Here is a 17,820-nt window from a genome sequence, read left to right as displayed (position 1 = left end):
TATGTGCTGCAAAATGCACACACCGGGGCCACTTTTCAAACACTTTTTTTGTTCATTTATCATAAAAAATGTAACGTGAAAGCCATTTGCTGACGTCTGTAACTTCATGGGAGTTGTGTAAATGCGAGGTTAAAGTACACTATAAAATCCTGATCCTTGTCAGGTGGTGAGAGGCAGGGAGAATTGTCAGATGCCTCGAAATCTGTCTTTGGCACAAAATTAACCTGTCATCACCGAGGACGACTGAGGAGCAAAAATCCAGCTGAATTTTGCTTCTGTTCAGCCATCTCACTTCCTTTATCTCTCCCCTTCATCTCAGCCTCTCAGTCCCTCCCTCACTCTGTCAGACTCAGTAATCAAAGAAAAATAAAACAGCTTACCATGATGATAAAGGTGACAGGTCCTATAAAACTCCATATGAAATGATTGTCCACTCTTAGCCAGCACCTATGACAAAGAAGGGTAGCACACATTACTAAAAAATAACAAATAAGTCTTGTCCTCAGACTCCTACGGATTAATGGAACAACATTCATTTTTTGTTACTTGGGGTGATGACATTGGGTGTGTAATTTTAAGTCAATATTTTACTTGGAGTGCTTTCAAATGCTCCTTTCACCGGTTGAACATTAATACATTCGCACAAAACAGAGGGAAGACACCAAGTAGCCCCTCTTGATAGCTGGGTCTAAGCTGAGATATGGCCATTAATCTACGTAAAAGGCTTTTCCTGCACAGTGCTCTTCTCTTTAAGAGAGCATTTACAAACAAGAGGTCACAGGAGGGTCTTTAAGCAGAAAGGCATTAATGTAGCTGCGGCCCCCCCTGAAACCACAGTGTTGAGTCTGTCAGCCACTTTCAAATGACATAAAAAATTGAACAGTTGTCCATCCCTGGCCAAAGGAGCTCAAATGTTTTTGGTGTAGTCTCCAGGGATGCACATAAGGCGCTAGCAGGAATGATGAGTAGATTTCTTTTCAAAAGCTGCCACATACAGACACAGCAGGTAAGCCCACACAGTGTAGCATCCAGCATGTCTGCTCTGCATTTCCAAGGATTTTTTCAGAAAGCTGCACTTACGCATTCTTGGTCCCGTAGCTACTGTAGTCGATAGCTGCGGAGACGCCGACCACGATGGCAGGGAAGAGGTAGCCAGACACGTAGAAGTACTTTTTCCGTGAGTATTCGCTCTCAAAGACCTCCACAAGCATGAGATACAGCTGAACCCCCTCAAGACACATCCAGGAAAAGGAAGCCAGGAAGAAGAAGTGGAGGATCCCCGCAATGATGGCGCATCCGATCTAAGATTTAGACAATCAAAGAATATTCAAGGAAAAATAAACAATACCATCACAGTTTCCATAAAATGGATAGATTTTTTTTAGATTACCTTGTGGTGCAAAAATGATTTAAACATGACAAGACGTATCTCCATAGCACTTTCTTTATTGAAAATTGTATATCATACGCCCCATCTTTTATTAAAACCCTCTGAAAAGACGACATTCACTGCTGCTGCCTCACCCATTCAGTGGAACACATATCAGTGAAACTGCTGGAAAAGGGTAATGAATATTCATGCACCGCATGGGTTCCGACGATGCACAGTTTTAACTTTCCATCAGCACGGCAGAAATTTAAATGGCATTTGTATTGTAAGGACGGAGTTGGTAGATTTAAATCATACAGCTCAACATTTGAAGCTTTGATTCTCAGCTGTATGCAGAAAAAACGTTTTTGTATGTCTAGAGATTGGAGGGAAATGTAGGTGAAAGAAGATTAAAAAAATGGTATGGATGCAGGCTCAGCCATGGCAACTGCAGCTTTAAGTGAAAGAGGAAAAAAGACCTGTCAAGTGGAAGACATGGCCCCTTAGTAATCTATATTAATGGTGCTGTCTCACTCATGTCATGTCAGGGACAAGCAGAGATGGTTAGAAACAAACAATGCTTAAAGTCTCATCTGTTTCATTCTGAAAGGGTCTTTTGTTTTGTTTTGGGGGTGAGAGGAGATAAACTGAGAATCAAAAACCAAATCAATAGGGTGAAATCGTTCCGGCTTACCCTGGGTTCGGTCATATTGATACCAATTAGGAATATTAACTCTGCGATGAAGAGATTGATGCACAAGTTCTTGTGGATGGTGTTACGATCGCTCTGCAGGCCCCGGAAGAAGCAGAAGGTAAAGATGCTGATGGCGAGGCAGACGAGGGACACCGAGATCCCGACTTGGGTGATGATATCCAGTTGCGGATCTTCATGTAAATGCTGGAAGTAGAGATAAATGGCGAATTACAAAATATGTTTGTGAAAGACTGAAGACTGTAAAGCATGTTTTCACTGTAATCTTGTATGACTGCTATCTAAACCTAGAAGCAAGAATGTTTGGGGTTTGCTAGTGAGATGGAAAAGAAATCTTAAATATTACAGGTGAGTTTAAAAGAAAGCTAGAAGTGGGTATTAAAAATGGAAGCGACATACAGAGATTTCACGGTGTGCCATTAGGATGGCAAAGTTGGTGAGATGGCTGCAGGAGCAGGTGGTGTGTGTTTTATTGGAGTCCAGGAGTTTGCAGCCTTGGGTGGACCAGTAGCCCATCATGCTCCTCTCAGAGTAATTCCAGAAGGAGCAATTGGGATTGAAGTACTTCTCCATCTGCAGATAACAAGAGATATGGTTAAGTGTCCAAATAATTGACTGCCTGAAATTGAAGTACATGTAGAACACAGAGGCCATTTACCCCCTACTCATACAAAGTATTTTTTCGCACTGATATGGATGAGGATTTTTCACTTCACAGCTCTTATGAAGCAATTCATATGTTGTATCTCATTTGGCACATGCTTGCCAAATCAACCGAAGAATAGTTGGGTATATGAGGCCTTAATAACAGAGAGGCATAATTGTTTGACGGCATGTCTTTGGAATTGCACAATTTCTCTGATAAAGAATGGAGTCACGCATGGCCCTCTGGGAACTCTAGTGACAACTTTAAAAGACGAAAGATAATTGGTGCTCCAGTAATTTCATCCTAGATTGTACGGCTAATCTAGGAGTTAATTTCCCCCACTATAAAAGAAAATGGGTATCATTTATATCCCAATGTTGATTAAAGAATTAGTTTTCATTAAGAATTCACTTAGGTTCTAAAGACTCCTTTAATTTGATGTTCAATGACTTAAATAAACTGCCGACTGACCTAGCCAGACATTTACAATTCAAATTGCAGATCTCTGTCTACTCTGTATGTTCCCTCCTGGTGTTTTTAATATGACCTCTCCATTCACGCCAGCAGGGAGACTCACATCAAAGTGCCGCAGGGTAAAAATCACCGGGTCATTAATGAATACACGGCTGGACTCTTTGTTGATTGAGGCAGCGATGATGTCAGAGTTGACAGCCACCGACACGTTGCGACCATAAGCCTCGTTGGCCATCTTGATGGTGGAGTTTTCTGCACTGAGGAACTGGCCCAGGTTTTTGTACAGCACAAAAACCAGCTTGGCAACTCCTGTAGAACAGAAGATGTAGACAGATATCAGAGGATGAGAAAAATCAAGCTTTCAGAAGAATTTATACAAAGTGTGAAGAAGAAACAAAAAGCACAAAAAGAGGACTGAAGATATTTAAACACTCGATTTATTTCAATGTAATTCAATTTAAAATACTGAACAAAGGAACTGCAAGAAAGAGAGAAAGAAGTGGCCTCTCATTCTTCAGCCAAAATCACAGGGCTCGGGGTATTTGAGATAAACTCCTTTGTTGTGCTAACACTGATAGAGACTTTTCACAGAAACAAGGCTGGGAGCAGAAGTCAGACACACACTCACATTTCCCAATTTCTCACACACTGAATAAGATCTCTATTGCTCTCTGATTAAACTATCTTGACCAAGTTTCTCTTTCTTTCTTTTCTTCCGGTACGTTTAAGAGAGCTTACCATTCCGACTGTTGAGCTTGACTGTGTTGGCCGACAGCTGGATTGAGACGCCGTCCTTGCTGGATTGTGGAAATTTAAAATCCTGGACCTGGCCATCCGTGCTGAGAACATACACATCCAGTACTGCCAGGTGCAAAAAGACAGACGACCAGTTAGAGAAGAAAGATTTAAAAGGACAAGAGTATGAGATACCGGTCATTTCAGACTATTTGACTTAGACCCAAGGGGTTAAAAAAGAAACAGCGGAAAATACTGATGTTACAGCTTTGTTCCTGACATTTCCACACAACCTGAAATGCTGGCACAGACCAAAGGACATATCAACGACTCAAATGCTAAATCTTTGCGACAGTGAGCTACAAAATAAAAACGTCAATCACAAAGTGATTTTTCAGCCCAGTGAGACTCTCTACTTACTTAATAATATGAATAAAACAACACTGCAGAAAAAAACAACGGAGAGGAAGGAGAACCCTTCCTTACATGGTCGAACAGCAGAAAGAAAACGAGAAAAGGAGGAGGATGCTGTGGATAAACAATGTACTTTTTCTGACTCCACAGCAGGCTAATGTTCACATTAATGTATAGAGTTACAAGGTCTAGACGCATACATTTATAAACTAAGCGTGCGCAATCAGAGAATCCAGTCTATTTAATTGTCTGATATTCATCACTTTGTCAGTAAGCGACTCGTTAAACCTAATATGCGTTGTTTTTTCTGTTCCCCCCGAGGTTTAAACGCTTATTATGAAAACAAAGTCCTTTTTTATGTGACGGCCTTGTTTTCCTATCACAAGAGTTACTCCGGCAATGAATTGAAAGTAATCAAATTAACTGAGCTCACATCAATCGAGGGGGCTTGTCATTTGCTTACCACAAACTCTTATTTTACTTACTTATATTGTCTGCAGGGACTTTGACAATGGCGGGTTCCATGAGGTTGTCGGCAAGGACAAAGGCCCCTTCCTCCAAAGTATCAAGTAACATGGTGGCTGCGTGCGTCTGCTCCGTGCTGTTCATGTCCTTCCAGGAGTTCAGGGCCTCCTGTCGCAGCAGGTTATCTACAGTGTCCACAATGGCCTGTGTCAAAGCAGACAAACAGAAACACACACAAAACAGAAACAAAGACACATGAGTAACTCTGAAAAAAAGGAATTTGTTTGTAAGCGCAAGTGACATGCAGACAATGAAATGGATGAAATGGATGAAATGGATGAAATGGATGAAAAGCTGTCTTGAAGCATAATATCTGTAAGAATTAAAATAAATGTGATTTAAAACTAAAACTAAAAGGACACAAATATAAGAAAATTATATATGACAAGAGCAATTAATTAAAGACATTTACTGAATAGGAAAGCCATTTTTTTCAATTGTATTGATCATGGAGGAGAAACTGCAGAGGGAGGGGAGAACATAAGCATCACTGGAGATGGTGTGGATTCAGTTTCTTTTTCAAGGGCGTTGGCACCAGGGCAGACACTCAGGGTCACAGTGTATTGAGCCTATCAGGTCTGTCCAACAGCAGGATATTAAGAGATGAACTGATGAAAGTCAAAGTAGTGTCCGCATATAAAATTCTCTAATTGCGATATTTAATGTTCGGCATTTATGAACGTTCCTTTTCTTTAACGTTTGACCTGCAGTCCACTTTTAAACGCTGCAAATGCTTGACTGTACAATAAGTCATTAAGTCATCCTGCAAAAAGCTTCAAAGAAAAATGTGTGAAAAATAAAATATGATATGCTAAATTGTTTAAATAAATTCTATCCTTCACACAAACATTTTTTCGATCCTCACACGTTCTGCCACCTGAACAGCTCGGGCCTGACAGCGGATAAATTGGGCGTAGGATCCAGACGACACTAGGTTTTCTTCAGGAAATAATCAAATCAATGTGTCTAATCAGGTAATCGATGCCGGCGACGGCTGGTGGAAAGGGTTGGGGGCAGCTTTAGTGATGTTGCATCAAGTGTGGCATTTGTCAGATACTGCTGACTCAACAATCTCTGTCTGATCCTCTCATGCTGTCATTAGTCAAATAAATGCTGTGATTTACATCGACGCAACCTCCCTAACACAGTCGCTGCCTCTGACCTCAAATATAAATGTTGTGACATCAAAAACCAAGCTGATGATGTCACATTTTAGGGGAGGTGGTGTGACTGCATACGTATAATTTTTTCCCTTTCCTTCCTTTCTTTTTACGAGCTCACGGCCATTGACTGGCTAATTAGCTCGATCCATTTTAATACCCTCCCGGAGGAGAGATCTGGATTGAGGGGGGTGACTTTGGTGGCAGGTGGAGGACACAGATCTCCCTAATGGTTGAGGGATATATATGGCCAAAATACTTTGAGGGATGAACCCAACCAGATAGCATTCGAGGAAAAAAGGGGAAAAAATGGTTTGACTTGGCTAACCCTATTAACCAGATAGAGATGAAGATATGCACCTCTAATCTATGAAACAAATGACTTCTATGACCTAAAACCTATGTCCTTGTGAAACAAGAGCCACGATTTTTACTTAAAATGCAGTGAAAGGTCAGGTGATGGTCCGTGGAAAAAAAAAGGGTTTGAATAAATCACAAGTGAACTGTGTTTGATGCAATATTCAGGAGTGTTTCATATTGAAGGGATTTCTCGTGTAAGAGCAAAAATTGCAACAAAGCAATAAATCCTTCAGTAAATGAATAATGAGAGCGTAAAACAGGATGTTTGTTTGAGTCATGGTGTTATGCATCCATACGTGCAATCTTGAGTAAACATTTAGAAAACATACAACAGGGAAAAAAACAGAATGAAAAACAAAATACACCATTGCTGTCAACGCATAGAGGAGAAAAAACAACAACACAGAGACACATCCATGTAAAGAAGCCACCTCAGTAATTGGAGATGACTTCTCTTTGACTTAGAAAGCACTTTGGGTACGATTGTGTCTGTGTGTAAGGCAATTACTCAACAAAGCAGAAGGCACAGGGAGGAGGGAGTACATGACAGTGCAGAGGGTACATGCTGCTGAACTTGGGCTGGGTCATATACAGTAGCACAGGAATAGAGGAGGGGACGGCAGCAAGCAGAGCGGGCAGAAGCATTGCTCCAGTACCTTCATGTATGCTCTGCATGTCCGTTCTCGTTTTTGAAGCTTTTTTATTAAGAAAAGAAAAAGAACAGATGAAAAATAGAGACATCATTTGCACAGGTTCATGAGCTTTGTAGAAACAAGGCCCTGACTGAGCGGTCGATATACAAACTAACTGCTGAATGACTCCCCATCGCCTGTCTCATGTGCCGCTGACCTGCTTACCTGGAGGTAAAAGAGTAAACATGCTGTAGCTCATGTTTATGACATGCTGCCATCTCAAAGCCTCCTGACAAAGAAGTATTACATTATGGCCAATGACACAAATTTACAAATACTGCCATGAATACAGATCTCTCCTACATGTCTAAAATAATATAACAGATTTTTTGTTTTGTTTTGTCTGTTTCCTCAAGTTGAAAAGAAAGACAAAGAACGTGTGTGACAAACAATAACTGTACATATTACTGTATTATTTTTGGGAGCGCTGTATTCCCTTCTGCATTTGTCTTTCACAGTATTAACTTGTCAGGGAAGAGTGCCGCAGCAAGAGGGAATTGGTGAGAATACAGTGCATTAAGTGATACAAGAAAGGCATTTTTGTGGTGGATGTGGTTACCTTGTTAAAGCTCCGTCCTGCAGAATCCTTCTCGCTGGGCCTGAGCTCCTGCAGCTGAGCATCCAGGATGTCCACCAGCTGCTCCATCAGGCGCACCGAGGAGCTGACGTCCCCGGCGAAGATGGGGCCTTTTGTATGCTTGGCTAACTCGTTGGCCAAGTTAGCTGCGTTTTCACCACTGCGAATCTGCGGGGGGAGAAATATGAATAATGTTCACAAGAATGCAAGAAGACAGACTTGGAGGGTTCTTTACAGCCCTGACATTGAATCACACTTGAATGAGTCCTTGAAATGCCAGCTATGAAAAGGGGGTTTAATGTTTTCTTCATGTAGGAGAAGTTGCTATGGTGGCGGTTTTTCACTGTGTGCTGAGTTAAAAAATCAGGCGCACTGAGAGCTATTTGCTTTATCTGCTGAGGGCACATTTAAGGAACACTTAATACAGAGGGTAGAGAAAATATTGTTAACTTTTTTATATGAATGGCCTAATTAGTAATATTTTTGTATGTATAATACTAAAATATAAAGTTTATGCCTATCATATCTCTGTTGGTGCTTTATGCTAAACCTCTGTTTTGACACTGTTTTTCTGTGGCATAATTGTTCTTAACACATAAGCTTTTGCAGACCTCCTTTATAGCTGACAAATGCACGTTTCAAGTTTATCACACCCAGCTTTGCTGCCATCTTAGTAACTGTGATTAAGTTACTTCAGTACTGAAATCCTTTACAAGGATGTGTTTACACTATTTTGTCTACCACCTCTATGTTTTTAAGAAGCACATTCCACTTAGAGGGAAGAAAAACAGTGAGGCAAAGCTTGTACAAACCTTTTGGGCTACTTGGTTGACCCAGTGGGAGGTACAGTTGCTGAGATCAGGGCCCTTTGGGTGCCAGGCCCCAGTGGAACATAAATAAGAGGCTGTGCCTGACAGGGAAAACAAGAACAGAATAGTCAAGTTCAATCAAGTCAAATCAAATTTATTTTCCCATGAAGTCCTTTACGGGGCAACAAAGGACAAGGGTACAGATAAAAAGAGGAAACTGCACACAAACAAGACATTTACAAACATGCAAATTTATATGTTTTATACAAATATGAAGCCAGAGAGTCTGCTTGTGAGTGCACACAGCAATAGTTAGTCTGGTAAGACTGTTTGAATGCTGTCAAATGACAAATGAAAGTGGAAATGTTGGGTACAGTAAACTCCAAACCATGTAAAGTCACCAATTTTGTTTCTGCAAAATAATTTGCAGAAAATATTTTCAACAGCTTGCTTCTGTTTTTGCTACAAAGTGGCAACATTTTTTCTTCCTGTCCTAATTAGCCCTGTGTCTGATGAACTCTGGGCGCTAACATGATTTCACACACAATCAAATGAGGGATGCACGTTTCCACGCAAGCTGCAGGAGAAACAGCTGAGCCTGCTCCTCTGCAACACCGCCATTATACATTGCTAAATAATTTTTCGACCTGGAATGACACAACTAAAACCTAACACCATTAACGGCAAATGAACTGTCTTTGCTGATACCCTGAACACATACTTGTTGGTGCTCTCTATAGATAACAAGGTGCTTGTATGCAATAATATCTGACAAATCTAACAAACTCAAGAATGTTCTCCTGGGATGCCTCGGGTCATATTAAAAGCAGCAAGCACACAGCCCTGAGGTGAGAGGGAGCCCTGTTTACCTCGTGTTCCCTTGGGGCAAGGTCGCTCCACAAGCATGCCCCTTTGGGTCTGAGGCCACGTTATGTCTCTCTTCTCAGTAGCCTCGCAGAAGCGCTCAGGTAAAGGGAAGGACTCAAGGGGCGGAGGGGAAGTAGTCTGTGGAATCACAGGAGGCGGCTTGGGTGCTCCCCTGCTGCCTTCCTTGAGCCCTGTTGTGGTGGTAGTGTTGGCCACACCCCAGTGCACTGTGGTTGTTGTGGTGGTGGTTGTAGTTTTCTGAGGCTGAGGGGACGTGGTGACTTCTGACAGTGGAGGAGCTGTGAAGAGACAGAGGGTACAGAGGAATTATGTTTAGGTGGAGCTGTTATGTGATTGTGTGCAGCTCAGTGGGGGAAACATGGACACTTCTATGATTTATGGAGTTTGATTCTCACTGGGACACATACTTATCATGTGTTTATGATGCAGTGCTGCGGGTAAAAATACAAAAATAAAAACCAAATTGTAGTTTTTGAAATTGGGCTGTATAGTTGACTTGGAGTTGAGTTGGCTAATTTGCACTTTAGTTGCAGTGTGAGGTCCACTCATTAGTCTGGCACCCCTGGGACGCATAATGTGGAATATACCAAGTATTTTTCAAAATAGTACTTTGGCAGGTATTCAGATATTGACCCTCTCGTGGGCAGAGGCCCTCATGTACCACTACACCTTAACAGTGCCCCCACCTTGTAAGTAACATTCCTATTTTTTTTCTCAACATGTTCCAACACTGTAATGCTTATACATCCAAGTATCCTGTTGTGTAAATTGCTGCTAAGTGCTTTGTGCAACAAGCGTATTTGCCTTCCCGTTGACTATGGCTTATCCAAGGCACTCAGTCTGCAGTGAACAAGACAATAATTACAGTAACATCCTCCTGCCTGGCAATCATTCTTGCCTGGGAGATTTTGTGGCATGGCTGATTAAATTTCACTAGAGCAACACAGAACCTGTATGTGTAGCCATGGTGCCTGAACATTCATTTTTACAGTTGTTTCTTGCTACAAGTCATACTCTGATAAAGCAGGTGTGCAGTAACTCATGCAATGCCCCAGGCAAAAACAATATGTTTCAGTCCTGGGAAAGGAGAAAATAGTGCACTCCTTACATTTAACATGAGCCACTAAGGAAAAACTATGAAGACATTTTTCATGTGATACACCAGAGAAGTGTGAGCAGCACTGTAATTACATTTCATAAAAGTCGAACATAAGGGAGTTTCATAGATGAAATGTTGATAAACAGTAACTATTTGATATAAATCTGCTCCACATCTCCAAGTACAAAAATAAAGCATGACCCCCCTTTTAAAAAAAAGTGTTTGTTGGTTGAATCTAGAAGGATAAGCTATGTAAATGAAAGAGGCTCTGATTGGAATGCAATGTGCATACTGAATCTAATCGCATTTGAGTACTTTGATTTCCTCCATTAGGCTGCCTGTAGAGCATGCAGAGAATGTGAAGAGGTGCTGTTACACTGCTCGAGCTGAGCACAGTCGTTCTTGGTAGTACAACGGGTAGCGAAAACATCGAAGAGACAGAGAGTCAAAGTGAGGAGGGAGTCAGAAGCAGGATAGGGGGAAACAGAGAGTGGGGGATGGTGGAAAATAGAGGCACACATAGAGGATGATGACAGGGAAATTCGGAAACAATGGCGCCAAGTCGGAGAATGAGAAGACAGTTTCTGTCTTCCAGTGGATTGGAGGAGAGGCAGCCAGACCCCAGGCAGCAACACCTCCATATCTATTGCCTCCATTGGATAATGGTTCTGGCTGATAGCAGCAACCCCCCCCCCCCACAACACACACCACCACTACTACTATCACCATAGGCCCTACGGTGTGGATGAGAGGCTTCAGCACAGTTGAGCTGAAGGGAAATCGCCTTTGAGGCTGGCTGCTACCTGTGGCGAATTAGGCTCTATTGACCAGAGGAGATGATTCTGTGTGCTCCCTCCTGGTGATGGGCGTATAGAACTCCATACACACAAACACAAGCAGGTGACATGAAGGTGTACACAGCTGACTGGCTGTTTTGACACTGAGCTGAAGGCAGATTTGGCTGGCTGGCTTCACCTCAGCCTCCTCTTCTCTTTGTCCCTCCTCCCCTACCTGTATCCTTTTACTCAACACAGTGAAATTTTTGACTGCACGGACTGTCACAGCGGTTGAGAGACAACCTGTGCTTAGTGTCCTTTCAGCACTAGCATTTAGCTGGCTGGGAGAAATGCCTGTCTCTATTCTGCACCAATACCCTTCTATTGCTATAACCATTGTTTTTTCATGAATCACTGAGAAGACACAGAGGTGAAAGCGTTGCAAATTTCTGGTTAAGTTTATACACTACAGCATGTACAGTTGCAGCTCAGCTTAAAGAAAATGAATGCGTGTCGACATAGTTTGTAAATTATTATCGTTGTTTCTTTTTAAACATCTGGGTCAGGGTTGCTTGGCAAATGTCCAGAAGATTCCCAAGAAACTGTGGGGCCCTTTATGGGTTTCTCATTTCCAAAGTATGAAAGATGATAATGATAAGATCCCAGTCTCCATGGGTGGGGAGTTAAGAATCCAGACAGAAATAAAATGAAAATGAATCGCTGTTCTGCAGCATGATTTAAGATAAAGGGCTCGCATCCTAGGCCAATAAATCAAAGAGGCATCTGCTGTAATCCAACCACATTCCTTAAGCATGTCAACTAGCAACTGTATCTTGTTTACACCCCTCATTCAAGAGGGGCAACTTGTCATGGCTCGCTGGGACGTTGAGCTCCATGCTCTAGTTACAACATGTACAAATAAATCACTTAAAAGTTTTTTTTTTTTTTTTCATTTTTTAGCTGCTACCTGCTATCAGCGGTTAATTAGTGTTAGACTTGTTTATTACCAACTTATGGGTTTGGCTCTCTTAAAGCATTCCACTGCAGAGAGAGATTGCCCCAAAGCAAACTGGATGCCTTTAGCTTTGGGAATGGGGTGTGGGTTGGATTTGCTGAGCCAGTATCTGTGCTGCACGAGACAGAAAAGCTGTGCTGGAATTGCTAAAAAATATTTTTAATTCGCACCATCATAGAACACAGCTGTGCAGTAAAGAGCTTCATTAACAAGAAATATTATAAAAGGGACACAAGTAAAAAGGGCTAAAATAATCCTGTCGGGGGTTTTCATTTCATGTTTATGATGCAAACTAATCCTCTTTCCTGTGTGAAAAAGATGCTAATGTGAACGTAGGCTATACTTCCCGGAGAGATTCGTGCATAAACAATGCAGCCTCTCTGACCACTGCTGTTCCTGTGTACATAGCGTGTCAGCCCGTAATCCTGCCAGCAACACAATAATCTTATTACCTTTATGCCTGTAGCTTAGTTTAATTTGATCCAATGAAAGCTGAGAGGAATTAACCCATAGGTATTAAAATGGACACTCCTCTCAGGCAGTCACTTCTTCACAGAGATGTCTAAGTGGATAAGTTTATAAGCAGTCACTGTGAGGGATGGGTATTGATCTGTTGGTAGTGCTGCAGCAGTCCTTTCTATACCTTTTGTGATTCATAACATGGAGCAAATATTTCTGCTTTCCACTGTGGCAACACATGCCTGACACCACTGAAAACCCTCCCCGTGCAGTATTCCTTTGATTATGACAAAAGAAGCAAATCCCACGTTCGGGCTATATCGCAAAACCAGGACAGGATCCTTGATTATTATGTCTCTGCTGCACAGAGCCCAAGGGGAACCTTCAATTAGCTGTCATAGAGTGTGAGCGCACGGAGTGATATTCTCCAAAGCACTGCCAATAGTCGGGACAGACTTATTCATAACCTCTTTGTCTGATTCGACGCCCACACATTGTTGCACTTATATGCATCTCTATGGTTCTGTTATTACCACTGGGGTTATAGGTCTGGGATTGATGACAGACAATGGGACAGGAATCCAAGAGAGGAGCATTGCTTGTCATATAAGCACTCAGGAACACACACACACACACACACACACGCACGCACACGGAGCTAAGGTGAAACTTTACCGGGTGTCAGTAGTCATGCAGGGGTGACAGATGAAAACCAACAGCGTGTGTGTCTTTCATATTATGTTTAATAGCTTCACTTTCAGTAGGCACCGCATGGTTGTTCATCAGGGTAATGTTTCATACACATTACCAGGTGCTGTTTATCTTGTGAGGGAGGGAAAAGAAATGGTACGGGAACACACATTTAGCATTTTGTTTCACCTAATTTGCCACATAAAAAGTTAAAAAGAATTATTAGATCTCACTCGCGCACCCTTCTATCCTCTGCTCTGCCATGGAATAATCTCGTGATGATGTGAAGCGAGGCTGCTTAGGAGATTTACCTCTTTGTTCCCATTTTGTGGGAGACACACTCCTCGCTAAGGTAAAAGAATTGTGTCTTTTTGAACACTGAGAAATGTGGCTCCTGGTGGTAATCACCTCCTAATGGAAGAGGAACAGCAAAAGTTAACAAGTCGGCGGAACCTCAAACAATTCAAGGTCTGTTTCAGCCATCAGAAGCGGGCCCGCGCTCAGTGTCTGTGAGGGGGACCAAGAGAATCTAGTAGATGGAAAACAAATGAGTAACCCATCAGCTTTCAAGTCATTGCCACAGAGCGTAGGTTAATTGAAATAAGGTGTTGAACTGTGGGAAAAAAACAACGTGTAAATGATTTCCTCTGCTAACGCTGTTACTGAAATGTCTGTTTCAAAAATGTATTTCAGTCGGTCCTCTCTGGATGCGGCCTTGCTTCTAAGTTCACATGGAAATGTAGCTGTTCTTGAGTATGAAATAGTGTGATGATTTATAATACGTTTGTGATGCATTTTGATATCTACCAATAATAACAATAATACACAAAGGAAATTGGATTACACGTCTTTCACTCTGCGCTGCATTTGTAGCTGTGGAGGGGAACACGGCGTATGATTGCTTGTGTATCAGCAGTAAATATGAAGAAAGCTGAGTGAAAATTCGTATAATTTCCCATGAGTCATGTCCTTGTGAGGGTGTGTACAGTATACGTCCATGTCTTAGGGAACAAAACCTAATAGCTGGATTATGTTATTTACTGCTGTCTCCAATATTTCTCTTTCCCACAATACAAACGCATTGATTCATATGGACACAGGCAGGCAGAGTGCACTCCCACACGCACGCAAGCGCAGACACGCTTATAAACACATGTACACACTCACATACACCCTCACACACAAAATGACACCAAAGTATAGGGAACAGACATAGCAGCTGCCAGACTACAGCCTACATTTTTTTTTCTGCTCCTTGCAGCTTTCTCTGTACTGTACGTGCCTCAAATTTCAAGCATTAACTCTAAGTGTGCCGAGCAGTCGGATATTTAATGCCATGCGCGCAGCGGGCGCCTATTTCAGAGGTGTTCGTATACACACACATAAGGGTACACTTCCAAACATGCAGATACATAAGCATGCAGGCACGCAAACCCGATTAGAGAAACACAGACACACATAGACACAATAATCAGGCCTGTGTGAAATAAATCTCCTCAAAGGCGTGTGTCAGGGAGTGATGGGGGACCATTGTGATGTCTGAGTAATAATTCTTTTAATACGCCTTGTTTCACAGTCAGACTGTAATCAAACAAGAGACTGTGGATCCCCTTGGCTATAGGGCTCAGTGTAACCATAATCACACCCCCCTTCCTCTCTCTCTTTTATGTAAAACAACCCTTTGTGACATTCTAAATCATAACCCCGGGTTTGCTGTTGCCCACATACTCAGCAAAGATCATTTGGCCACGCTGTGTGCAGTAGTTTACCATCAGCCGGTAAGATGTTCTGTTCGGGACGTATGAGAAAAACATCTTGAGGTGTGTTTTTAGAAAGGGGTGAAATGCTCTAGTCTGGCAACAACTGGCCCTCATGTCTTACGACGTTCAGTGCAGGAGGAGCAGCAGAGATCAAGATCAGATTTCAGAGGAAACAGGTGACCTCCTAGCCTTATGTGCTGGATAGCCGTTACTGCCACCAGACACAAGGTGGTAAGGTATTATCCCACGATGTAATATCAGAGACATTGTGAACAAGACTGTAAATCCCCAGCGTGGGATTTCCCAGCTTTTATCGCCCCAGTTAAATTCACCCCTATATCGTAACCAAGAATGAGACCAGTGGGTCACGATGTAGACAGAATAACGTCACAGTATGTCATAAAATGGTGGTTAAAAAAGCTACATGGGAGGAATAAAGACTAGAAGCTGGCATATAGGGAGATCCTGTAGTCCAGCGTAAAGAAGGAGGCCTTTAGCTAAACATACACTCCCCTGCAGTGCCATAACATCTCAGAAATTCTTCCAAGTTTACACAGCTCAAAACATTATCAATAAGCTGGGCATAATTCTGGGATTTAGGGACACTTTTAAGTGCTATAACAAAACAAGGGACTTGTTGAATTCTCTGCTACCAACACACAGGTTTAGGGCTATGGGTCACTCTTTTTTACACAGATTCTGGGTGGTTGTCTACAGATTGTTGTGTACAGTGGGGTGTTTGATTTGGTCTGGTGGTAGCTGGCCAAGGCCTGTGTAGTCTGTCAACATCAGTGTGATCCTGACAACAACCAATAGGAGTTTAGGTCTACTGGAAGGAATATTAGAAAGGACCTGCCAGAAGTTGCTTTTAACAACAACTTTTACTCAAATAGGTAGTTTACATCAGCAGCAGTTCCCAGCTGCACTTGGCAAAAAAGTCTGGATCAATCAAAAATGTGTGCACTTAGGCGAAATAGGTTTCATGCAAAAAATGTCTGTGGAATAATGTCACTTGAATTTGAACACTGTTATAAGCTGTTCCCCCAGTGGATAAATACACATTTCTGAATGACAAAACTGGTAGTGTGTGGTGTGCATGATGGCAGTCTCTCTCCAGTTGTTGTGTGTGTAGAGTTTCCCAGAAAGGCACAGCTAAGGATTTACTTAAATCCTGTCATTTAGTGTTCACGGCTCTCATTGGGGCATGATTTGGACAGTCTGACCTCGGCTTTAGCCTGACTTAAGGACAGAAGCCAAATGGACGCATATATGTGTAGACATGCACGCACAGAAATTCAAATACCAAGATGTAGGACACAGTTCATGAATGATCATGTAGGAGTAGAAGAACAATGGGAGTCTACAAGCATCAGGAGGGTAAAAGCAAAATGAAAAAAAAAAAAAACAGACAGCAAGACTGAACCCAACAGAGAGATGGAAGAGATGAAATGAAGGAGGAAGACAATAAGATGGAAGCAGACAGAGAGAGAAACAACGAGAATGAGAATATGACAGGAGGACAGAAAAACAAAAACAAAAAGGGTGATTTTCCACATCAATATCCTCTCCTTTCACACCGCTGTGTCCACTTGGGCAGCTGACAGGGGGTTGGGGAGAGGGAGGGGGGTGGGGAGTTGTTGTCAAGGCAAACAAACAAATTGGCTGTTTTTCACACATCCTAAACCCTGCTCTTGCACTGTTGGTGTGCATGTAAGAAACAGAAGTCTCTGCCATTTTACCTGAGCACCTCAGATGGCTGATGTCGATGCTTAAAGTATCCATATTGCTATCTGTTTTCCCTGCTTTCTTTCTAAATGTTGCCATACACAAGTTGACCTCTATGTAAGCACTGCAGACGACAGGAATGAATCATAGTGGTGCTTATTAGGGAGCTGTATATTCATCAGACTATAAGAGGTACGCTCTCTGGGGTAACTGCTAATGCATATGACTCACAAGCATCTGTAACAGCTGAGCATTTTTGCATTGTAAAGCACTTTCATAACACACAAACTACAGGGCATTGTTTTGACCACATGCAGAGTTTTGTAAGCTAATTGGCAAGTCGCTTTAGTGAGCCATACCTTGTAATTTTTAACAAATTGGGTCATTCTCTTCCTTACGATCCCCACTTGCGAATGTACAATTTGAGGATGCAGCAAAGATTGAAACCGTATGCAAATGTATTGACATTTGAACAATTAAAGAGGAGGTCCTGATTTGTGTGGGTGTTAACTGCAGCACCGGGGGCTTTTATATGAAAGTTATTCAGAATCTAATTTTGCGACAAGGGATAAATAAAAGGTTTCCGAGGCTCACCTGTGTCCCATTGAGGCAGTGAACACAGTCTGTTTGTGCACACTTGTGGTAAAAAATAGCTTTTGATATGCTTACTCAGTGGTTTGAGGCCACATATCAGAGCTTGGCATGAATAAACGGTCCATAGAAATGGGTGCATAATGAGTTTTCTCTGGGAATACCTCATTTAAATCAATTTAATCATCTCACTTACAAGATGCAACAAAGGAATATGTCTTTTTATGAGCTCCTATATGCAAAAAGGAAAACAGGCATAGAGTCGTGGTTAAATGAGTGGATTATGCTGCTGTTGGTCAAAGCCAAGAGAGAGACTTACTGACCCATTTAATGTCCACTTTCAG

The 17,820-nt window shown here is 42.1% G+C and overlaps 1 protein-coding gene across 31 annotated transcripts in view; it reads right to left on the bottom strand.

Moving 5' to 3' along the window:
• adgrl2a (adhesion G protein-coupled receptor L2a) overlaps positions 1-17,820 on the bottom strand; it is a 92,883-nt gene that overhangs the window by 14,654 nt on the left and 60,409 nt on the right. For 23 of the 31 annotated variants that reach the window (XM_051377700.1, XM_051377672.1, XM_051377675.1 and 20 more), the window contains 11 exons: positions 9,343-9,639; positions 8,477-8,574; positions 7,647-7,832; positions 7,052-7,090; positions 4,836-5,019; positions 3,940-4,062; positions 3,305-3,510; positions 2,481-2,654; positions 2,064-2,267; positions 1,081-1,301; positions 381-447 (listed from right to left, as the gene is read on the bottom strand). In XM_051377700.1, the coding sequence (XP_051233660.1) occupies positions 381-447; positions 1,081-1,301; positions 2,064-2,267; positions 2,481-2,654; positions 3,305-3,510; positions 3,940-4,062; positions 4,836-5,019; positions 7,052-7,090; positions 7,647-7,832; positions 8,477-8,574; positions 9,343-9,639 (1,799 nt within the window). The remainder of the gene's footprint in view (positions 1-380; positions 448-1,080; positions 1,302-2,063; positions 2,268-2,480; positions 2,655-3,304; positions 3,511-3,939; positions 4,063-4,835; positions 5,020-7,051; positions 7,091-7,646; positions 7,833-8,476; positions 8,575-9,342; positions 9,640-17,820) is intronic. The other 8 variants (XM_051377677.1, XM_051377701.1, XM_051377702.1 and 5 more) reach the window with 1 other exon arrangement.

Source organism: Dicentrarchus labrax, unplaced genomic scaffold (genome assembly GCF_905237075.1).
Source record: "Dicentrarchus labrax unplaced genomic scaffold, dlabrax2021, whole genome shotgun sequence".
Classification (NCBI taxonomy): Eukaryota; Metazoa; Chordata; class Actinopteri; family Moronidae; genus Dicentrarchus; species Dicentrarchus labrax.
Note: the sequence above shows the minus strand (reverse complement) of the source record. Positions and strands in the feature narration are given on the sequence as shown.